We start from the raw sequence: 25,536 nt of genomic DNA on the forward strand, positions 1-25,536 counted from the left end.
ACAAATGTTGCAGCCTCTTGCTACAGGCAATTATGCAGCCTGTTTCAGTCAGGAAATCATTATATGTTGCACCTTGCAATTTCCTATCATTTGACTTTCTTACTGTCAAAATGCTCGATCAGTGAGGTTGGAGACAAAACAGGTTGGCACGTGAAAAGGCCACCATTACTTTCATTCTTCCATTGCAAATTGTGCTATTTTCATTTCTAATTTTGCTACTTTCTTGTTAAAGTAATGTTAACGTTGTTCTGCGTCAAAAAAGTTTTTTTCAATAAGTGCAATTTTACACAGGTCATATCTCAGTGTGTAATTTTAAATGATGTGATCATGTTCATTCTTTTGAAGAAGGTCTTCTCAGGTCCACTGACTATGGAGTTGACATTGGAAATTGCTGCACCTGTTTTGGGATGTCAAACAGGTGAAGCCAACACCTGTTTCCAAGGATGCCTGAAAAATCCCCACCTTGAAATTCAGTTCGCTATCTATAATAGGAGTTATCCCCTACACAGAGTAGCGTACTGTCTGCAGCCTCTGTCAATTAAGCCCAAGCAATGACCAAGATACAAATATGTTAAAAAGAAGATAATGTTGAAAAAGATTTAGTGAATCCAAGACAAATAACATAATATCTGGTTCCACAATATCTCAATTGCTATATGCACACCACTGTTAGCTCTTCACTTCACTATCCCTGGATTTACTTTATGTTGGAGAAAGTGAGGACTGCGGATGCTGGAGATCAGAGTCGAAGAGTGTGGTGCTGGAAAGGCACAGCCAGTCAGGCATATGCTGGAAACGTTGACTTTCCTGCCCTTTGGATGCTGCCTGACTAGCTGTGCTTTTCCAGCATCACACTCTTTTACTTTATATTGGTTCTGGTGTGTCTTTCGCAAAGACACAAGCAGCAACCGTAACCTCAAATGAGGTGAAAATCCCTGCTCAGAATCTAATTGTCAAATGGAACTTTTTCTAAAAAGCATTATGTGCTTTAAACATCAGGGTACCTTGAATGCAGTAGTCAAATAATAAAGATGCATTTCTGGACTTAGCAATGATGGACATGTTTTTGTTGTTCCCATTTGTAAAATCAAAATTAAAGGCTATTCAGAAATTATTAAGAGTATAATGAATTATAAGCATATATTTGATTATTGTTATACTGATATTCTTTAAAAAAAGAAGACTATATTCCAAACAGCACTCTCATCACATGACTTGTTTAAAGTTGGACAGCTTGTTCGGATTAAAGGGAATCTTTTCCATTTCATGATGGTAGCATTAATTATCTTTCTTATCTCTGCAGATGCAGGTGGTTATTCTGAGAATGAGGTATCAAAGTAATTCTATTTAAAGAACGAAAGCATTGAATTAATAATATTGCACAGCTGGTTTCATGATCAACAAGACCTTGGTCTACAGTTTGAGATTTGTAAATGAAAAATAACTGCTCAATTCTTACTTTTTGGCAATCATTTTAATGTACCATAGTCTGAACAGATTAAACACTTATACAGATTGTAATGAGTCTTTTATATTTAATATTGGCAATAATTGCATTGAGCCAAGTTTTTAATTCAATACTGGCTGCCTTGCTTTATTTGAAAGTTTACGTGTTTTGGAAGACTGCAATTGATGCTGCTCTGATAGGACACAGCTACAACAAATCATCACTTGATAATGCCTCCTCCATTCCATTGTCGCAGATTGTAAGCTATTATTAAACTGCACTTCATTCACAATTTTCGGTAAATGCTGATTAACATTTTCATTCCACTACTGTGAACAGAATTGCTTCTAATAAAACAGTTATCTCGGTGAGCTATTACTTATGGATTTCCTGTGAGAAATCACTTAAGAGAAGCTGAACAAAAATGAATTATTAATTAGATTTTACACAAAGATGCAATAAAGAGATGGCTCGCAAGCTGGAAACCATTTCATTTTGCTATTTAATAAAGATCAAAAATGTCTCTAGTTTATGGCGCTTGATTTCATTTACAGTGAATGTTGAATTATAAAGCGAACACAACCAAGACAGCTGGTTGAAGCAAATAGGAGACAAAGTTAAATGAAACAGTAATCCCCAAGTTTATAATGCCAAGGTTGGGTGAGACAGAATTGTAGCCTCGAAACAATCTCCTTTGGATGCTCTGCAATTACAAAGAAACATGCAAATAGCATTCATATCATATCTTTTGTGACCAGTGGATGTCTTAATGTCTTACAGCCAATAAAAGACTTTTGGAGTGTAACCACTATTGCAGGAAACACAATAGCCAATTTGTACCCAGCAAACTCCCCAGTCACTCTGCCCAGGTGGGACGGGAAGTGACACTATTATTCTAGATGGCTCTCTTTTCATAATCGGCATCCGAACCCAGTGGGGATGTTCTATCCCTCTTTGTGATGGTGTCTTCTCTCCTGGGCTCCTTCATCGGGACTCCCACGCCACCTGGAAATCTGGATGCTTCTTTGCAACTTTTATTGAGTTGAATACCTTACATTCATAGTCAACCAAAAAAGGGACTCTGCATTTTTAAAAGACTGTATACAACAAGGAAATTTTAAAGGAAGCATTGCCTTTGATTGCTTTAAGCAAAAATGTCAATTAATGTGAAATTGTGGACAGTGAAGTGTTGTGGACTTGTGCGACTAGAAACTGAATGAAGATTGCCCACTCACCGCACAATGGCTGGTGAAGAGGTGATGCTTTACCTAACAACATGTGCTTCAATTAAAAAAACAGTTCCTGAGGTATTCTGACCTATTGCACCATCCAGTTCACATTTATTGCCATAAGTTCATGTGTGCAGGAAAGAGTCACAGAGTCTTTCCAATCAAGTTCTATTTTAAATGAATTTAAGGCACAATTGAATGTTAAATAGTTCAGCAAATTTATTGGAATATTTGGTGTAATTGTGAAAAAAAATATGGAAAATTAAACAAAGGTATTCAACAAGAAGGTATTGAAATACAATGAGCTGATAAAGGATCTGGCACAGATAGACTGGAAACACTTTACGGTTGTGTTGCTGGACTTTTAATCACAGATTCACCACGATGTTGCCTGGCTTGAAAAGTCTCAGTTATGAGGAGAGACTGGATAGACTGGTTTGTTTTCCTTGGAGCAGAGGAGGTTGTGGGGGAATCTGATTGAAGTATACAACATTATGAGAGGCATTGATAAAGTGGATCCTGTGAATCGCTTTCCCATGCCAGATGCCTAAAAGACCAGTGGGTAGATACTTAAGGAAAGGAGCAAGTGATTTTGAGAGGATCTGAGAAAGAGTGATTTTTGATCCAGAGCATGAAAGAAATATGGAATGTACTGTTTGACAAGATGTGGAGGCAGGTACTCTCACCAAATTTAAGAAGCACCTGGATGAGCACTTAAAATGCCAGGGATAGTAGGTTATGGACCAAGTGCAGGTGAATGGGATTAGAATTGTTTGTGTTTGTTAATTGGCACAGACATAGTGGGTCAAAGGGTCTGTTTCTATACTGTAGGGATCTATGAGAATCATACACAATGATTGCTGCAAAAGAGAATATGTTTTCCTTTGCAATTCTCTCTACTGCTAGCTTCTTGGACAGGTTTGTAAAAGTATGCCCGGATGTAGATATCTTCAGTGAAGAAGATACTAAAGGTAGCTGGGTAACTTTCCATTCAATCAGGATCTGATGTAACATTCTGACCCTGATCAGCGTATCTGAGTCAATATCTCAGATTTATGTATAGTTATTGCCCTATGTGTGTTAACGTTATGCATATTGCATTCATATTTCTGACTGACTGAACATATGACGCTGGCACCATTGCACTGAGAGTCTGACTAATGGCGGTGTAGGTACCTTTACACCGGAATATCACACATTGTGATGGTATGTTACTGTCTGAAAGGTACTCTGAATGTCTAGTCTATAATCTCTGCAATAACATAACAAAGAACAAAGAGAAAGAAAATTTATAGCCCAGGAACAGGCCCTTCAGCCCTCCAAGCCTGTGCCGATCCAAATCCACTGTCTAAACCTATTGCCCAATTCCTAAGGATTTGCATCCCTCTGCTCCATACCTACTCATGCATTTGTCCAGATGAATCTAACGTGCCTGCCTCTACTACCTCTGCTGGCAATGCATTCCAGGCACCTACCACCCTCTGTGTAAAGTACTTGCCGCGTGTATCCCCCTTAAACTTTTCACCTCTCACCTTGAACGCGTGATCTCTTGTTATCGAATCCCTCACCCTGGGAAAAAGTCTTATCTTTACCCATCCTGTCTATACCCTTCATGATTTTGTAGACATCAGTCAGATCCCCCCCAAACTCCATTTTTCTAATGAAAACAATCTTAGCCTGCTTAATCTCTCTTCATAGCTAGCACCTTCCATACCAGGCGACATCCTCGTAAACCTTCTCTGCACCCTCTCCAAAGTGTCCACATCCTTTTGGTAATGTGGTGACCAGAACTCTAAACAGTATTCTAAATGCGGCCAAACCAAAGTCTTGTACAGCTTTAACATGACCTGCCAGCTCTTATACTCAATACCCCGTCCGATGGAAGCAAGCATACCATATGCCTCTTGACCAATCTATCCACCTGTGCAGCCATCTACAAGGTACAATGGACCTGAACTCCCAGATATGGGACTCTGAACTCTCTGCTCATCAACTTTTCCCAAGGCTCTTCCGTTTAGAGTATAGTTTGGTCTAGAATTAGACCTCCAAAAATGCATCACCTCGCTTTTGCCCGGCTTGAACTTCATCTGTCACTTCTAGCCCAATTCTCCAGCCTTTCTATATTCTCCTGTATTCTTTGACAGTCTCCTATGCTCCTATGCTATCTATCAATCTTCATGTCACCGGCAAACTTACTGACTAGACCACCAATGCCCTCTTCCAGATCACTATGTATATCTCAAACAACATTGGCCCCAGAACTGATCCCTGTGGAACACCACTGGTCACCTTTCTCCATTTCAAGAAACTCCCTTCAACTACTACTCTCTGTCTCCTGTTGCTGAACTAATTCTTTATCCACCTCGCGAGAACACACTACACACATGTGACTTCATTTTCTCCATTAGTTTACCATGGGGAACCTCATCAAACGCTTTATTAAAGTCCATGTATATGACATCTACAGCCCTTCCTTCTTCCATCAACTTGGTCACTTCCTCAAAAAACTCTATTAAGTTGGTAAGGCATGATCTCCCCCGCACAAAACCATGTTGCCTTTCACTGCTAAGCCCATTCTTTTCCAAATATAAATAGATTCTATCCCTTCTCCAGTAACTTTCCCATCACTGACATCAGGCTCACTGGTCTGGAATATCCCTACTACTCTTCTTGTACAGGGGAACAACATGAGCAACCCTCCAGTCCTCCGGCACTTCACCTGTGTTTAAGGATGCTACAAAGATATCTGTCAGGCCCCCAGCTATCTGCTATCTCGTCTCCCTTAGCAACCTGGCATAGATCCCATCCAGTCCTGGGGATTTGTCCACCTTAATATCCTTTAGCCTACCCAACACATCTTCTCTCCTTACGTCAACATGATTTGAGGGAGATTTACTGACGTCATCTTCCTTTTAGGTTGACGTCTATAAAAACTGTTTTCTCCAGCGTGGTAGAGGAAAACCATGAGGCAGTCCAACAAGATGAGGTTCTTGACTTGTAGTTTACTCTGTGATAACAACTAGGTAAAAGTTGCATTGGGATGAGGATGTTGTTACTAAAATTATGATAATATCTCTATCATAGGCCTGTGTCATTTTAGAATTAGAGCCATTTTGTCTTTTCTCACCCAATTCCTTATAACATTATCAAATAGAACACAGTTCAAAGCACTCTCCTGCACTAACTCTTTTAGAAATATTACTTTGTGAAACATACAAAAAATGTAGAAAACCTAAAGGAGGATAGTAGCAAACATGAAAAAGATACAGAGTGGTGAAATAGATATGCGACAGCATAGATGAAATTTAATGCAGAGAAATATGGTGATGCATTTAAGAAAGAAAAAGATGTAGAGAAACATACAAAGGAAATAGTTACATTTTAAAGAGGGGACATATTTACAAAAAGGCTTTAAGGTGTATGTTTAGAAATCCAGTGGTGGCATCAAGCAAAATCATGATAACATTTGCAAATTACTTGGAAACCTCAACATCCTGCCTCCATATCTGCTGCTATACCCTTTCCCTGTCACTTCTATTTGCTCTACTGAGTGCTTTGTGAATATGGGAACATTAGAAGCTCAGTTCTGCACTTTGGTTCTAAAACATAATCTATCACGTTTTGTAATTATTCCTGTATATAACAAAAAATAACAGTTTTATTGAAATAAATGTGAATTAAAAGATAGGAAATATTACAGTGTTTTCCTTGGGTTATGTAAAATCCTCAAGGATAATGCTATATTTTCTGGTTCAGGTGACCAATATTGCTTCGATTTTATTTTACAATGTGCAGATGAATTATTTAAATGCCCAATGTCCTTCATCTTTACTTTTTGTGCAGTCACCCATATATGCTAACTTAAGAAGCTGATTTGTGCACAGACCATGTGAGCATCTTGGGATTGCTGTGCAAAGCATTGCTGATGACTGTCATCCATTCTGGTCAGGACTTATACAACCATGTCTATCAATTTATCGAATCATTTTTGGATGATTCACAAAATAATAACATGATTTGATCTTTGCAAATAAACTAGTGCTTCTTGGGGATAGTTGTTTACTGTAGTTAGTTTTTTTAAAACATTTTTCAAAATGCAGCTCTTTATTATGTCTTTGTTCAATAAGTTTGCTATTTCATTATTGTTGGTGAATTGGTTTCTCATAAGATACTTAACTATTCTCAGGTAAGAATAGCAGTGTTTTCTTTCTATACATACACAATCAATCAGCATATTCTTGGGTAATTACTGATAAGGTTGTGAGAATTGTAGTACTTATGAACAAAGTTTATTAATATTCTTCATTGCTAGACTGAGCTATTTAACTTCTTTAACTTTCGTATTTATGTAGCTAATTTGTTTCACAATATTGTGAATTTAGAGTGAATTAAACAGAAGTACTAGAATGTATGTAAATGTGTGTGAGTGTTGTGGTCAATTTTGTGCTGTGGTTGTTATCTTGAGTGACTGTGTTTAAATAATTCAAACCTGGTTTCATTCAGCTCTTTACCAACTGGACTGAAAACAGAATTATACTGTGCATAGTCATTGTACTACCAATTCTCCGAGTAAATGGACCACAATCATATAGGCTCCTGAGTGACAAGATCTGTGCTGAAAATGTTGCTAGAAAAGCACAGCAGGTCAGGCAGCATCCAAGGGGCAGGAGAATCGACGTTTTGGGCATGAGCCCTTCTTCAGGAATGAGGAAAGTGTGCCAAGCAGGCTGAGATAAAAGGTAGGGAGGAGGGACTTGGGGGAGGGGCGTTGGAAATGCGAAGATAAGGCGTTCTTCCTCCAGGCACGGGTGGTGAGGGAGCGGTGGTGGAGGAGGCCCAGGACCTGCATGTCCTCAGCAGAGTGGGAGGGGGAGTTGATAAGTTGGGCCACGGGGCGGTGGGGTTGCTTGGTGCGGGTGTCCCAGAGATGTTCCCTGAAGCGCGAGGGAGCATCCAGTCTCCCCAGTGTAGAAGAGACTGCATCGGGAGCAATGGGTACAATAAATGATATTGGTAGATGTGCAGGTAAAATTTTGATGTGTGGAAGGCTTCTTTGGGGCCTTGGATGATGGTGAGGGAGGAGGTGTGGGCACAGGTTTTGCAATTCCTGTTGTGGCAGGGGAGGATGCCAGGACAGGAGGGTGGTTTGTTGGGGGGCGTGGACCTGACCAGGTAGTCACAGAGGGAACGGTCTTTGCGGAAAGTGGAAAAGGGTGGGGAGGGAAATATATCCCTTGTGGTGGGGTCCATTTGGAGGTTGAAATGACGATGGATGATACGATGTATATGGAGGTTGGTGGGGTGGTAGGTGAGGACCAGTGGGGTTCTGTCCTGGTGGCGATTGGAGGGGCGGGGCTCAAGGGCGGAGGAGCGGGAAGTGGAGGAGATGCGGTGGCAAAAGTCCTGATATGTGCCAGTATCTAAAACCTCTCATGTCAATCTCCAATCCAATTCCAGAATGCTTCTGCATTTTGATGTCGCACATAAGGCTGCATCAGCAACTATCACTGTAATGCCATATCAAGGATACTGTGCACTCAGGTACATGCACACAGACCATGGACTGGCTCAGGCTGCGTCTCCATGCTCTTTACTCACTGTCATAGTACTCACTTGCTTTGAGTCTACCTGAATTCTCACAGCATCCCTGATTTACCTTCCTTCTGCCGTACCTTTTTATACATTGCTCCCTTAGTCAGAGATACTAGGGTCATATTCCTTCTGTATTGCCATGTCATAGTTGCCAGGAAGCTTCAGTCAAGTTAAAGAGAATAGCCTTCACTCAGGGATGCTGGCACTGTAAGTCAAAGTACCCTCGAATACCTGTCCAGGACATTAAACCGTGTCAGTCAGCCACTTAGAGTGGTCAGAAACACAATGCTGTCTATGCATGAGGTGAAGAGCTGAATGTTGGGCAGCACCCCTGTCCCCCCCTTCCCCCCCATGTCTTCCCCAGTTCTTCCTCTAATTTTCTTACTAACTGCACAGTCCTCCAATGCCCATGCGTGGAACCACTTCTGGAACCAGAAGACAATATGGCATGTTATGGACCAGGTCAGACCCTCTCAAAATATTTTAACAAGGTAGCCGCAACCCTAACTTTTTATTGTTGTAAAGGTAGATGTGAAGTGCTGTGTTCCATACGCGATGTGACTGGTCAACTACTCGACATTAAGAAAAACACAAATTATTTAAACACTATAGTTAAACTACAAATAAATGACATGGCAGGATGACCAGTGTAACCAGACGTGTTGTATCTTCTTGTTGTGGTCTGTTGACAATATACTGGTCTGGATACACAGGTCACCCTGCCTTATATCCATCCTAGATATAACAAAGACATGCACGGGAATTCCTGGAGACCTGGCACTCAACCCAAAACTTCATTAACAAACATGTAGAGTTAGACTCCATATGCAAACCACTGAGAAGCAAAACCAGAAATGACACTACCTGCCTCAGCAAACTGGGACAGATAAATAGCAAGCAGGACAGAACACTAACACTTCACTGGAGGCGCACAGATGATGCTACCTAGTATGGTGATGAAACATCTGCAAACAAACTTACCAGCTCAGCAAACATGTCAACAACCACAAAGAAACAAGTACAAGAGGGCACAACTTTAAAGTGATGTGCGAAAGAAGTACGGGTGATGTGTGACAAGAAATAATTTTCACTCAGTGAGTAACTAGGGTCTGGATTGCATTGCCTGGAAGTGTGGTCGAGGCAGATTCGCTTGAGGCATGCAAGAGAGCATTGGATGATTATTTGGATAGGTATATTGCCCAAGACTATGGGGACAAAGCAGGAGATTACTAGATAATGATGCTATGTAGCCATGTTGGGCTGAATGGTCTCCATAATAATTCTGTGAATTGTTTGAAAGTGAATGTTTCAATATTTTTTAAAAATTTACTCAGTGTTTATAGATTTGATCTGGAATTTTCATTACTTGTATCTTTTTCTAGATGTTGGAAAATTGAAGATATTTTTGTTAAATACAATATTCTTGCCATCAGTGTTTAATCATCTATTTCAAATAAAAACTTTGGAGATAAGATTTTTGAAGATTGCCTTCATTAAAGTTTAACTTGAGGGAAGTTTCATTAGCCAATATTGTGCTTCTCCACGGTTTGGTATATACGAAAGTGAGTTTTCAACGAATTATTTGAATCCATCTGAATTGGATGCAACATTCTTTGGCAAAGATGAAACAGCAAGGTCAGACAGCTGCATTCTGCTCAGAATAAAGATCTATCTTCTTTCTTGCATAGTGCTTCCCTGAATTAAAATTGCATAGTTGTTCTGTGCGATGAGTTGAAGACATGATATAGGCATTGCAAACTGAATATACTTATTTTTTGTCGAACCATCAGTGTGTGGTAATCCCTGCCACCGGTCTCAAGCTAACATCCCAAAAGATAAGCTGATTTCACCTGCTTATAAGCAGATAACTGTTGGAATGCTTCCACATAAATCCTATAAAATTGGTTTTTGCTGGATTGATCTTACAGAGTACCTTGAATTACCTTGATCCAGTTGCAAGTTATAAAACTCTACAAAGGAAGTGTGGAAAGTGAATCATTCATATTATATTATGGATAGGATTCATAATTTGTATATAATTGAAAGTTTGCCAGTTTACTCACATTTTGACAGCACATAAATGGAAATACATAATCGAATTGCAAACTGAATGAAGGCCTTGGTGGTATTATTTGAGTGGAAAGAATTGGTCAGGGAAATGGTAAAATAGAAAATGAAGCAACTGTGTGAAACGGTACAAGAAAAGACTTCCATTTATATAGCACCTTTTACCAGTACCAGACATCCTGAAGTGCTTCATAGCCAACAAAGTATTTTTGAAGTGTAGGGACTGATATAATGTCAGAAACACGACAGCTAATTTGTACTCTGACAAATCACAGGCTCTCACTTCAGCAATATGATTTTTTTTCATGCTGTTGAGAATAAATTATAATTATTAGTCAAGATACTGGATAAAAACTTGCCTGCTCTTTTTCATAATAGAGGCATATGATCTTTTATATCCATCTGCGAGAGCAGAGGAGCCCTCAGTTTATCATCTCATCTGAACAATTGGTACCTCTGATAGTCCTTTATTAGAAACGTTAATGTAAACTGCTATGCTGTCTTGAATTTCAATGTCTGAGATTGAGAAATGAGGAACTAAGAATTATCTGCCTTTGGAGCTGAGAGAAAAGCAATTATCAGCCTCTGTGAACAGTGAGTTGGCTGATAGGACAAGGATTATTAATTATTTTGCAATAGCCTTCCTTAAAAATAAAAAAATCTCTTCAAGGTACTCCTGGAGCTTTGGTAATTTTAATTCTGTTTTAGGCAGACAGCAGTAGTTGCAAGAAGCTTTTGGATTGAGCCTAATGGAGAAAATATGGCCTATTCTTATGCTTATTTGGCTGACAGTCTATTGTTCAGTTCTAATGACATGATATTAAAGCTGTTTGAAAGTCACTGTACATTTAGGGAAGAATTGTGAGCATGATGTTATGTAAAATTAATTAATGCATCTGGTAAATTGCACAACAAGTCAAGTTAGAGGTTCAGGAGATATCATAACCTTAATTTTAAATGTCTGTTATTTTTAACTCCAAGTGAAACACAAAAAAATAGGCGTGTTATAGCAAAAGTTAAAGTGATTTTACTTTCTCTTGTAGTTATCAGTTAATGAAGTACTTGCCATAAAATGTGGGTTCTTTTCTATCTTGTCTAATTCCAGGTTCTAATGCTGTGGAGGCCCAGTGCAGAAAGTTTGAAGTGAAAGCACAGGATGGCAAGAAGTTACTGTTTTCTGCAGATGAAAGTGAAATTGCCATTGGCGTTGACAAACTGCGCGTGACAGGTAACACTCATTAAACATTAAACACTCTTTTGTAATTCATCTATTTATCTTTCATAGAATTGCACATGAAAGATGGAACAATTGTACTGTTTAGCTATGCAATGTAACATTCTGCACTAATGTGGAGCCAAAAATGATAGAATGATCGAGAACACTAAAATTGATAAGAAGTATTCAAGGCCATAAGTAGGATAAAGATCATATGGTGCAGAATTGGTCATGCCTTTAATAATATTATTCATAAGTGATTTGTTTTTACTTTGGTTTTGTATGAGGCAGTGAGCCACCTGCTTTAACTGTAATCAGATATTTCTGGAATAAACATCAGAGAAAAGTCTATATTGACTCTCTGTTGTCATCATTATGAGAGATACAGTTAGGATTACATTAAATGCTACTAACAACATACCAAATTATGGTACAATCTCATGCCACCTTCTATAGTGAAACAGTACCTGACCTACTTTTGTAGTACCCTTCTTTGTATACTCAAATCTGAACGCGTATCGTGGCCAAGGGAAAAAAAAATTGTGCTAAGCTGTTGAAATCCACTATCACAAAATCCTGGATCTGAGAATGTAACATCTTGAGAATCATATGGTTGAATTGATCTTTTGACACAAAACCCAATGTCATTTTAAACTATAATCCATTTATTGAGGGAACTTTCTTTTCTGACATTTGTAATGAAAGTGTGCAACTAAGTATAATGGAATTTCAGGTTTTGTTCAGAATAGTAAAGAATAGAAATTTTTCCCATTATATAAACAGTATATGTCTGAATTATAAAACCCTACATCTCTTTGTCTTGCACTTTTATGTGTTTACACAGTTCTATGTTGAAGGCAAAGCAATTTTAGGATATAGATTATTCAGATAGCTCTTTGTGTGTGATTCCGATACTGTAATCATGCATCACCCCAGGTGTATTGCAAAGTTCTTCCTATCTCATTCAGTAGAACATTGTGAAAGCCTTACTTGCTACATTCCAATTCCACTTTGTAGAAATGCTCTAAGAGTGCCATCTGGTGTATTTCTCAGTGTCTTCTCAAATACAAGGCTAAATGAGTATTCAAAATAATATATTATTCCTTGTGCTTTCTATTGACAGGCAACTGTGTGCACCTATGTGTAATGTGTAATATTTATCCTATTCTGAAGCTGTACGGTGTGGCTTTGGCATGAAAGCTTTATTGCTGTATAAATGCAACATTTTGTTAAGCTATACCATTCCATTTACAAACCTTGATTTTCAGATGTCTGACCTCTGTGTCATGACTTCTGCCTAAATCCTTTTTAAACAACATTACAAAGTACAGTTATAAAGGTACCTGGTTGATCTCACAGCGAAAAAAAACAGTAAGTGGTAGGAAAGATATTCATATGAGCGAAACCTCTCTCAGGAAACACATAAGCTTTGCCATGCATCATGTATCTGGCACACTACTCTATGTAAGCCTCTACAAGATTTGACATTATTCTTTGAATGGTCTCTTTTGCTGATATTATTCCAAAGGCTAACCTGTTAAAACAGAATCTTCTAAATAGTATTATCTCAGTTGTGAGAAGCTTGGATTCCTCATCTAATGATATTTGTCAAAATGTGTTCTAATTGTGACCATTTTAGATAATATTGAGCTCTTCCCTAATGATGCTCAATTCTCATCACTAATACCATAGGATGGACTTCTCCTTTCACAGCGTGGTTATGAGAGACAACATATATTGCTATTGAACCATTTGTTCTGGATTTAAACATGGTGAGTATCAAATTAAAGGGTGAAATACTCCTTGGCTGACCACTGATCACTTCCTTCACCTTTGGAAATAAAGCACATGGAACCATTTTCTCACTGCATGTAAGCATATCAATCTCGCTGCTTGTCTTTAGTGCTCTGTCATAGACAGTAGATAATTTTAGAAATTCTGTTCTGAAGTTTCCCAAACAACTTTTAACACTTTTTAAACTCACAGCATGGAAGAAATAGAGTCAATTCCAAACACCTTTCTGCTTCAGTGTGAACAAGTCTGATCATAGATTTTGATCAGTACTTCAATCATTATATCCTCTCTGTGCTTTTAATTATCTGCCACTTCTCCCAGAACCTTCAGCTCTACTCCCCTTGTTCTTGCAGCTTTTTGCAAAATGGTTGAAAAAAAATCTCTTGTATATGGTTCAACATCTGAAAGAATTGCAACTGCTACTTCAGTATCTAATTTATGTTGTGTCCTGCGCCCTCCTTTCAGGATATCTGCACTGTAATAATTCACACATATTTCTTACACTTACTTCCAGAATTTCTCCTAAGAAATGTACATTAGATTTTGTGAATCCTCTACTGCTTTGAATGTTGATGACTTTAACTTCACTGGTTCAGTTTGGAATTTGTGTTTTTCTCTTTCCATTTCTCAACTCTGTCTTTGTCTCTCTCAACTCTGTCTTTATCTCTCTCACTCTCTGTCACTCTCCCTCCCTTTGTCTCCCTCCTTTTTCTCTCTCTTTCTCTTTCTTTCTCTTTCTCTAACTCTTTCTGTTTGACTCTTTTTTTTCTCTCTGTCTCATATGACAACTGATCATTCCTGCCACCTAATCTCAGTTTGTGTAGTTAATGGAACTGTGTTCACAAGGATCCAGGCTTCTGCATAGATCTGAAAATGCATTATTCATTACTCCAACAACTATTCTGCTGTAAATCAGCTCCTCTTTTAGATTACCATACTTAAGGTTTTTCATTAATTAGTACAAATCATCAACAACTTTCCCCATGTCTCAGGGTACAAGTGTCAAATTTGCACATTTCACAGTGGCCTACTTGCTGAGAATGTAATATATCTTCAATTCCCAATAACTATTGATGTACTTGGCTTTACCCTGTTCGAACTGCAGGGTAACTAAAATGTAATTCATAGTTCCATTGCATATCAACTTGTTCACAGTCTAGCTTCACGGTGTGGCAAGATGCAGTGTAAAAACAAACAAATCTCTTGGACCACTGTGACCATGCCTAAACCTGATTAACGCTGCAATTTTCTGGAAACTTTGTACTGGATGGAGAGATTTTCCATTGTAGTTTATTCTGAGTTGTTTTCTTTCCGAAGAGGTGATTAAAAATTTGCTTTTGAAGTTCAAGCTTGTCAAAATTGCAGGAGTTACTTGATTTTTAAAAGTTTTTTCAACACTACACGGTTATTTCTAAGTTGGAGCAATTGCCAGTAAATTCTAGCTTTAAGAGTTTTTAAGTGGGTCTGAATGCTGCCACCTTTCCAACTTATGTGTGTTTTTTTAAATTGCAAATTAACCAAAAGCAATAATTTTATTTTTGTATCACTGTGCTTTTACTCTATGTAGATCTTACATGGATGGCAGAAGTGCATATCTTAACTAACATGGGAGTCAAAGGGTGGGTTGGAATGCAGGCTTGTAGCCACAATCAGATCAGCCATGGTCTTATTGCATGATGGAGCAGGATAGGAGGCCAAATGGCTCCAAATCTTCATATATATGACAGCAGATGTACTGAAAGGACAATAACATAACCAAAAGGTGTCAAGTTGAATTGTATTGTGAAAACTCAACGACACACAAAAAAAAGAAGATCTTTGATCTAGGTATATAAAAAGCATTTAAAGCCTATGCCAAACAAATCTTGCATTCAATTATCTTATTTCCATAAGATATTTTAGGAGTGCAACAATCAGAATTGTATCTCTGTACAGAGTACACCAGGAGAAACTTGGGGATTAATATCATAAAGCTTTGCTGTCATAAGGAGGTTTGTCAGTCAACAGAAATGGAAATATGCTACCATAAAGTAAAATGATTGTTCATCCGATTATTTGATTAATAGGTGCATTTTTAATTGAAGTAGATTCTTGGATTGAATATTCAGATTTCCACATGTGTAAGATCAGCAGTGTGATGAAATATGGCCCACTTGCCTGGATGAGTGCAACTGCAGCTCCAACAACACGCAAAAAGCTTGATTCCATCCAAGACAAGGCAGCCCACTTTATTGTTACCTCATCCAGAGACATCCACTCCTTCCAACACTCAACACTCAATAGCCACAATTCATACTAAATCACCAAATCTCCTCGAGCGCACTTTCAAAACCCACGGCCAGTTTCATCTAGAAGGAAAAGGGTATCATAAGTAGGTTCCCCTGCCAGCCAGTCACCATCCTGACTTGGAAATATATTGCCATTCCTCCAGTGTTGTTGGGTCAAAATCTTGCAGCTCCCTCCCTAAGGGGATTGTGCGTCTACCTGTAGCACATGGACTGCAGAGGTTCAGCATACTGCCACCTTCTCAAGAACAACTAGGGACAGGCAATAAATGCTGGCCCAGCCAGAACCATCCACATTCCAAGAATAAAAACAAAGATGGCAATGAAAAAGCACAACTTCAGCCATAGCATCACTTAACCCAATGTCATTCCTAGCACGGTGAGTTTTACCAGCACAGGAAGAGGACGGTGCTGAGATCCAAGCTGATCTATTACAAACCGAAGTAACATAGTTAAAAAGTGAACAGAGGCAGATGCACAGCAAGGATCCATTCATGGTCACTTCAGAAAACCATGTAAGCCCCAAAAAAGCTAGTAGAGCACAGAAGAGAAATTGGCCATTGACACACAGTCAATGTCCACAAAGTTGGTATGGAGATTGAGCAGGGATTGTTGGTTTACTGTGCTGTACAGCTGTAAGATGAGGTGATAAGGCCATCAAACGTTATTGGGAGGCCACTTGCATACTAGGAAGGTAGTCATGGGCAGTGTGGACGTAACTGTCAGCTTTTAGATCCAGGAGCAATGAGGAGCAACATTCACCTTTGGAAGGCCACAGCCTTAGGTATCAAGACAACAGTGGAAAGGGATTATGGACGTAGACAAGGAGATTGTACTTTCAAAATAGGATCAACTATGAATTCCATCCACAGAAGAGCTTCCACTCCCTCCGTGTTTGCTCACACAGCACATGAAGAATGTTCTAAATACATGTATTCACTTCCATAACTGCTGAAATGACTTTGTTATCCCCTGTCATTCCATGCTCTTCACTATAAGTCCTGAAAAGAATGTGGACGAATATTCCTTGAAGAGATGGTCACTCATTCATCTAATAGAGCTGCAGAGAATGACAAAACGATGATGCAACAAAAACTGCGAACTCACGAGGATACCAAACAAGTTATTAAGCCTGTGAAATTACAGTTCCGGTACTTGAACTGAATAGATGGCATCATTTAAGTCCCTTTATAATGAGCCCCTCAGAGAGGTGATCACCTTGAAAAGGGTGAGATCCTGGGGGGACACCATGCAGTGAAGCAAGAGTAGGAGATGAAAGGGGAAAATGCTAGACAGTGAGGTGCCCCATGTAATGGACCAAGCCAGACCACCTCAAAACATTTCACGAAGTTAGCCCAGATCCTAACTTTTCTCGTTGTTTTGAGCAGGTGTACAGTAGATATTCCAGGAGTGGCTCAACCACTCAGTTTTAAACAAAACAGAATTTATTTACAGACAATTGAATGAAACACAAACAAAAGAGAACAGAATATAGAATAACTTAACCTGTCTGAAAACCCAATCAACTCTATCACAACTTAATGATGCTGTTCCAATTTCCTGCAACATCCCCATCAAAACCCCTTTGGCAAAAAAGGTAAAATCAAACATAGGTTCTTCTAGGAGAGATGTCAGAGAGAGAGTCAGCCAGAAAGCCTCTGTTAAATCAGGGAACCTTCCTCCCTAGCAGGGGGGGGAGAGAGAGAGAGAGAGAGAGAGAGAGAGTCAGCTAGAAAGCCTCTGTTAAAACAGGGAACCTTTGTCCCCAGCAGCTTTCTGCAACCAGCAGCTTTAAACAGACTGCTTGCTAAAACCCAACTGAACCAAACCAAACCAAACCAAACCAAACCAAGCCAAACAGCAAAAACCCTGAACTGGGAGAACTGGCCACTCCCCTTTCATTGTACAACTGTTTAAAACAAAAGCTTAAAAGCCTTTTCAAGTGGGTATTTCCAGACATATCAGAACTTTTGTCTTTATGACCCCGCTTGAAAAAAACAAGGACAACATAACCTTGTTAAAGGAGCAGCATCATCATACCCAAACCGGAAGGGCATGGTGAGGGACTCCGCACTATCCATGGTGGTTTTGTTTTGGCTTTGGAAAAGGAAGGTTGTTCACGTGACTCAGCCTGTGCCTGAGGTACATTGTCACTTTTCTCATTGTGGATCTGTTATTGAGGGCTGCTGCACCTATATCAATATAAAGGCAGACCTCAAGTACTGGTTCCTTACTGCAGAAATGCTCTCTGCATCGGGAAGACAAGGATGGTGAAAATGTTTCATGGAGGAACAAATTATTTTCCTTTTTGAGAGCTCTATCAGAGATTTTCTGGAGGACCACCTTTTGATTTCTGGAGACTACATTACATTGATTTTTCAGGGGCTCCTTAGATCCAAAGATTTGAGCGAGAAATCAAACTGTTCTCAAAGCAAGAAGTTACAGACTCACTCTACACCTGCATTAAAGGATTTTAAAGAACTGAAAGAATCAGTACTGGGCAGACAGCCAACAATTCAACAACTATTAAACAGTTTTCCCCTATTCCCATTCCTTGCTCCAGTATCTGATATTAAAGCAAATTCAAGGCCTTGAAGATAGGTCAGACCTTTTTGAATTGACTGGACTCCCCACTTTTTCCACACATCAAAACACTCTTTTTGATAAAAATGCAAACATTCAACAACCAAGAATGTTTTTTTCACAGACATTTGTATAACAGAAACATTTAAAAAGGAATCTAAACGGAACAGAAAAAAATGAATTTTCTATCTTTACCTAATTTAAACTTTATTCTCAAAATGTATAACTTATTGGACAAACATGAAAAGGGAGGAAAACCATTGGGATTTTGTTTTTCTTTATTCTTTGATTATTATTGTTCAAGCAGTGCTCTCTAAAATTAAAAGCCAGTTCCAAGTGGAAGGTGAGAGTTTTCAACAAAAAAAAGAATTTTGAAATCATTACCATAACTAAAATAACTGTGCATGTGAGCAATATTGCACATTTGCCCATACCATCTTGTTTGCTGTCTCACACACGCTTAAACTACGGTCCCAATTTTTAGCCTTCTAGTTACCATCTCCATTGCAGATCCCGGCCTCACCTTGCCTGACCTACTCTTAGTACATGTCCCTAGCAGTTTCTATAGCTGCCTTCATCAGCCATGATAAGATGAAGGAGAGAGAGAGAGAGAGAGAGAGAGTCAGCCAGAAAGCCTCTGTTAAAACAGGGAACCTTTGTCCCCAGCAGCTTTCTGCAACCAGCAGCTTTAAACAGACTGCTTGCTAAAACCCAACTGAACCAAACCAAACCAAACCAAATAGAAGAAACACTGAACTGGGAGAACTGGCCACTCCTCTTTCATTGTACAACTGCCTTAGCCGTTCCATGCACATTATTGTTCCATTTGTCCAGAAAGATCAAAAAAGATGTTGCTAAGGCACTGCCAGCCAAAATCAGCCACATCTATTTGTTAGAAGCTGCATTTATCCAAGCTGGCAGATCTCACCCCCAACCTGAGGAAAGCAGGTTCCCTAGAGCCCTGGCCTCTGTTATTGGGTCATGATGTTTCTCTGTCTCCTGGATCCTGTGGCCTTCAGCTACTGTGTCTGCTAGAGAGTGAATATCCCTGGAGGCCTGTTCCAATCATTGGCTGTAGCATGCATCTTGCCAGAATGTATTAAGTCATTAAAGAGTGTCCAACATTGAATTAAACTTTTGTACACCACATTCCTTCTGGAGACTTTGTCAGTTAGCTCTCCATTCAGGCCTGTTTACTCTGGGTGGGTAGCCTCTGCCATTACCTTCCAAGAAGGGAGTCTCTCTACTCTTCTTTGTGACCTTGAAGAGGGCAGGTCAACATCAGAATATCAAGGGGCCCAGGCCTCTGGCTCTTCTGAGAAATTTCACATTTGTCTCGATCTAAGCTCAAGCTAAAGCTCTAAAACAGCAGTAGAAATAATGGCTGTTGTAATCTATTTAAATATTGGTCCCAAACATAAGCAATTGGGCCTTTGTACTCACCACTACAGCCTTAATTCACCATTGAAACCATTGCCAGGTCAAATAAAGACATATCTTCATGTAGTTCTGGACAAGAAATGGTTCACTACAGGTGAACTTGGGATAGGAAATGATCATGACTTTGTTTTTACACCTTAGAAGTTAAATCCATAGTGTAAGGCCTTTTCAAAAGATAGAACTGATATCTCACTGGGCTGGATACATCATCACCAATATTGTTTTTGAAACCGATGAAAGGTGGAGTATAAACATTGTATACATTGAATCCTTCCATTGCCAGAAATAGAAATGTTTTTCTTCTATTCTGTTAATTCCACAAAAGCACAGTTGGAGAAAACTGTTGCATAATTTAAAAAAAACTAATTTAGCAGGGGGATGGGAACCTAATTTGTAGTTCCAGTGTCCAGGAGGTTGAGAGTAGTGAGGTCAGAAATGAGGTTTCTAGGTCGCAAGAATTCACCAGCAAGCAGGAATGTGGTTTGAAGTGAGTCTACTTCAACGCCAGGAGCATCCGAAAAAAGGTAGGTGAACTTGCAGCATGGGTTGGTGCCTGGGACTTCAATGTTGTGGCCATTTTGGAGACATGGATAGAGCAGGGACAGGGATGGTTGTTGCATGTTCCGGGATTTAGATGTTTCAGTAAGAACAGAGAAGATGGTAAAAGAGGGGGAGGTGTGGCATTGGTAGTCAAGGACAGTATTGCGGTGGCAAAAAGGATGTTTGAGGACTCGTCTACTGAGGTAGTATGGGCTGAGGTTAGAAACAGCAAAGGAGAGGTCACCCTGTTCTATAGGCCTCCAAATAGTTCCAGAGAAGTAGAGGAAAGGATAGCAAAGATAATTCTGAATAGGAATGAGAGTAACAGGGTAGTTGTTATGGGGGACTTTAACTTTCCAAATATTGACTGGAAACTTTAGATGGGTCAGTTTTTGTCCAATGGATGCAGGAGGGTTTCCTGACACAGTATGTAGACAGGCCTACAAGGGGTGAGGCCACATTGGATTTGGTACTGGGTAATCAACCTGGCCAAGTGCTGGATTTGAAGGTAGGTGAGCACTCTGGTGACAGTGATTAGGTAAGAATTAGGATGCATAGGATGCATAGGATGGCGAAGGAAACTGGAGGAGATGGACGCAATTGAAATGTTGAACTTATTCAAGGAACAGCAACTCCCTGTCTTTGATAAGTATTTGCCTGTCAGGCAGGGAGGAAGTGGTCGAGCGAGGGAGTCATGGTTTATTAAAGAAGTTGAATAGCTTGTCAAGAGGAAGAAGGTGGCTATGTAAGGATGAGACGCGAAGGCTTAGTTAGGGTGGTTGAGTGTTACAAGTTAGCCGGAAAAGACCTAAAGAGAGAACTAAGAAGAGCCAGGAGGGAACATAAGATGTCGTTTGCGGAGAGGATCAAGTAAAATCCTAAAGCTTTCTATAAATATATCAGGAGTAAAAGAATGACTAGAGAAAGATTACGGCCAAACAAAGATAGTAGTGGGAAGTTGTGCGTGGAGTTCGAGGAGATAGGAGAAACGCTAAATGAATATTTTTCGTCAATATTCACACTGGAAAAGACAATGATGTTGAGGAGAACACTGAGATACAAGGCGACTAAACTAGATGGGGTTGAGATAGGAGAAACGCTAAATGAATATTTTTTGTCAATATTCACACTGGAAAAAGACAACGATGTTGAGGAGAACACTGAGATACAAGGCGACTAAACTAGATGGGGTTGAGCTTCGCAAGGAGGAGGTGTTAGCAATTCTGAAAAGTGTGAAAATAGATAGGTCCCCTGGGCTGGATGGGATTGATTCCAGGATTATATGGGGAGCCAGGGAGGAGATGGCCGAACCTTTGGCTTGGATCTTTATGTCATCATGTCTACAGGAATAGTGCCAGAAGACTGGAGGATAGCAAATGTTGACCCCTTGTTCAAGAAGGGCAGTAGGGACAACCCTGATAATTATAGACCAGTGAGCCTTACTTCGGTTGTGCATAAAGTGTTGGAAAAGCTTCCAAGAGATAAGATTTATAATCATCTAGAGGAATAAGTTAATTCGGGATGATCAACAGTTTTGTGAAGAGTAAGTTGTGCCTCACAAACCTTATTGAGTTCTTTAAGGTGGTGAGCAAACAGATGGATGAGGGTAAAGCAGTTGATGTGGTGTAAGGCGTTTGATAAGGTTCCCCACAGTAGGCTATTGCAGAAAATACGGAGACATGGAATTGAGGGTGATTTAGCAGTTTGGATCAGAAATTGGCTAGCTGAAAGAAGACAGAGGGTGGTGGTTAATGGGAAATGTTCATCCTGGAGTTCAGTTACTAGCAGTGTACCACAAGGATCTGTTTTGGGGCCACTGCTGTTTGTCATTTTTATAAATGACCTGGATGAGAGCGTAGAAGGATGGGTTAGAAAATTTGCAGATGACACTAAGGTCGGTTGAGTTGTGGATAGTGCTGAAGAATGTTGCAGGTTGCAGGTGGACATAGATAAGCTGCAGAGCTGGGCAGAGAGGTGGCAAATGGAGTCGAATGTGGAAAGTGTGAGGTGATTCACTTTGAAGGAGCAACAGGAATAAAGGGTACTGGGCTAATGGTAAGGTTCTTGATAGTGTGGATGAGCAGAGAAATCTCAGTGTCCATAGATCCCTGAAAGTTACCACCCAGGTTGTTAGGGTAATGAAGAATGAATAAAGTGTGTTACTTTTTATTGGGAGAGGGATTGGGTTTTGGAGCCACAAGGTCATGCTGCAGCTGTACAAAACTCTGCGGCCAAACTTGGAGTATTGCATACAGTTCTGGTCACCGCATTACAGGATGTGGAAGCTTTGGAAAGGGTTCAGAGAAGATTTACTAGGATGTTGCCTGGTATGGAGGGAAGGTCTTATGAGGAAAGGCTGAGGGACTTGAGGCTGCTTTCATTAGAGAGAAGAAGGTTGAGAGGTGACTTAATTGAGACATATAAGATAATCAGAGGATTAGATAAGGTGGACAGGGAGAGCCTTTTTCCTCAGATGGTGATGGCTAACATGCAGGGACATAGCTTTAAGTTGAGGGGTGATAGATATCAGACAGATGTCAGAGGTAGTTTCTTTACTCAGAGAGTAGTAGGGGCATGGAATGCCCTGCCTGCAACAATAGTAGACCCTCCACATTTAAGGGCATTTACATGATCATTGGATAGAAATATGGATGAATTTGGAATAGTGTAGAATAGATAGGCTTCATATTGTTTCCACACGTCGGTGCAGCATTGAGGGCCGATGGGCCTGTACTGTGCTGTAATATTCTGTGTTGTAAAACAGGCAGCATAGGTTAACACTGGCTGGGGCGGTATGTCCTTCATGTAAATATATCTTGAAGAATGATTCAAACTATTTCTGAAAAGGTATAAATGGAATTGTATTGAATGAAATGATGATAGTGCATAAGTCACTTGCCCTGCTTCAAGGGATTAACATAACAAATGCTTTCTTTCTAAAATGAATAATGAGACCAAGTCAATTTTGATGTGTAAGTGGGAGCAATGCAACATTAAATGAAGAAGGAATTTGTCTTGAGCTTCCATGTCAAACTAATACTAGATATGGAACTGGAAGATCATTTTGCAAAAGGGCTTTTGGGCTACAAATGTAGGAAAGCATTGATGTTCCAAAACAATAATCAAGCTGTAGAATGCACCTTTTGTTTCTGCTCCTTTAACACCGCGCCATTATGGGGTCAACTCACATTAGGCTTGAAATTCAATATTGCAGGAGAGGAGACCAAATATAGATAGCAATGGAACCATAAATCAGAAATGAGGTATTCAGAGTACGCTAGTGCGTGCAAGTTATAAATAATGGAAGCTAAGATGTAATCAATATTTACAGCCAGCAGAGGTATTCCAGATTTTCCATTTTTTAATCATAAAACATTTCTATTAAAATGCATTTATAACCGTCTTTAATATGATTAAAATTGCTGTCACGTTTCTCCTGTTATTAATGGTAGAAAATAAATATACGGTATTTCTGACTTTTTAATGATTTAATGCTGTGCAATACATTTTGTTCAAAAATGACCTCAAGCTTTTAAATTTCATTTTGTTTCTCTCGCTATGGTAACTGTGGAATATGTCTCCAGTTTAAGCCTTCGGATCTTTGATCTTTCATGCCTTTCGTTTATTATTTCCTTTAATTTAAGTTCACACTGGCCAGAATGAAGTAATATTTGCAGATGCACATTAGAATTCACTCCTTATTTTTATTCCCCCCAGTATCTTGTAAGGACTGTATCTTTTTACTTTCTATTTTTCCATTTATGGATGAAAATAAAAAAGACTCTTTTAAAACCAAGGACTGCGGAAGGAATCACTGCACTTTTGAAAACAAGTTACTGTAACTCATTGTATATGGTATTTATACTGTTGTATTGTTCAAAGAACATAGGAAAAGGAGTAGGTTATTCAGCCCATCTGGCTTATCTTGCCATTCATTCCAATCAAGGCTGATTGAGCACCTGAATGTCTTTTACTCACTCCATTCCCATAACACTATACGCCACTAGTTATCAGAAATCTATCAATCTTTCCCTTAAACATACTCAAACTTGCACAGCTCTCTGTGGCAGAGAATTCCAAAACTTTGCAACTTCCTGAATAATTTCCCCTCATCTCCCACCCCCCCAACTTTATTTTTAATTTTGACCCCTAGTTTTAGGCTCCCCAGATGCGAGGAGGGAGCTCTCCCAAGTCCTGGAGGCATGTTTGGGACCCCAGCCGATGAAGAGAATCTCTGTTTAAGTACTTTCGTTTATTCTTTTGTTCCTCAAAATGGCACCTGTTTGTGATGACAGAACACGTTTCACTGTATCTCCCTAGATGTATGTGACAATAAATCATGCATTTGTCCATTCATCCATTCAGGGGAAAAATCTTACCTGCACCGATCTTGCATCTAAGCTGCAGAGGCTGACAAGTGGTATAACATTTGTACTGCTAATGCCAGGAAATGACCATATCCAACAAGAGAGAATCTAACATTGCCCCCTTGATATTTATTGGCATTACTATCAGCGAATCTCCCACTATCAAATTCTTGGGTGTTGCTGTGGACTAGAAACTGAACTAGACTAGCCATCTAAATATTGTGGCTATAAGAGCAGATCAGAGGCTTAGAATCCTGTCAAGAGTAAATCACTTCATAACTCCCCTGATTCACATGTAATAGATAACAAATCAGAAGTGCAATGGTAATTATTTTCACTGAGCTTGACACTATTGGGAGTAAAGCAGCCCACTTGTTTTGGCACTAAATCCTCCATGACTGATACACACTAGCAGCATTATGTACCATCTAAAACATATATTGCAGAAATATACTAAGGCAGCACCTTCCAAACTGACAAACAATACAACCGAGAGGGACAGGACAGCAGAAACTTTGGAACACCACCACAGATATATAGCCATTCCTTCAGTATGTCTGGGTCATACTACCCAACAGTATTGCAGGTGTCTCTGCACTCCAAAGATGAAAGTAGTTCAAGAAGGTTCTCACCAGCCTTTCCTACACGGCTCAAATCAGCCATGAACCTACTAAATGGCAGAGCAGGATGGAGGGGCTGAATGGCCTGCTCCTGTTCCTATTTCTAATAGTTAATTAGGGATGGCAAGTCAGTGAAGCATACCTCCCTGATTGAGTATATACAATAAGATCCTAGTGATGTAGTAATAAAGTTAAGACCTGCAGATGTTGGAGATCTGAAACAAAATCAGAAATTGCTGATGAAACTCAGCAGGTCTGGCAGCATCTGTGGGAGAAAGCAAAGTGAACTTCCAGTGACTGTTAATCAGAAGTGATTGCAGCGAGGAAAAACTGGTATTTATGTTGAAGATGAAATT

The 25,536-nt window shown here is 39.6% G+C and overlaps 1 protein-coding gene across 2 annotated transcripts in view; it reads left to right on the forward strand.

Moving 5' to 3' along the window:
- Positions 1 to 25,536, forward strand: part of LOC122549979 (zeta-sarcoglycan) — a 972,906-nt gene that overhangs the window by 867,277 nt on the left and 80,093 nt on the right. For both annotated transcript variants that reach the window (XM_043690307.1, XM_043690318.1), the window contains exon 5: positions 11,441 to 11,563. In XM_043690307.1, the coding sequence (XP_043546242.1) occupies positions 11,441 to 11,563 (123 nt within the window). The remainder of the gene's footprint in view (positions 1 to 11,440; positions 11,564 to 25,536) is intronic.

Source organism: Chiloscyllium plagiosum, chromosome 1, assembly GCF_004010195.1.
Source record: "Chiloscyllium plagiosum isolate BGI_BamShark_2017 chromosome 1, ASM401019v2, whole genome shotgun sequence".
Taxonomy (NCBI): domain Eukaryota; kingdom Metazoa; phylum Chordata; class Chondrichthyes; order Orectolobiformes; family Hemiscylliidae; genus Chiloscyllium; species Chiloscyllium plagiosum.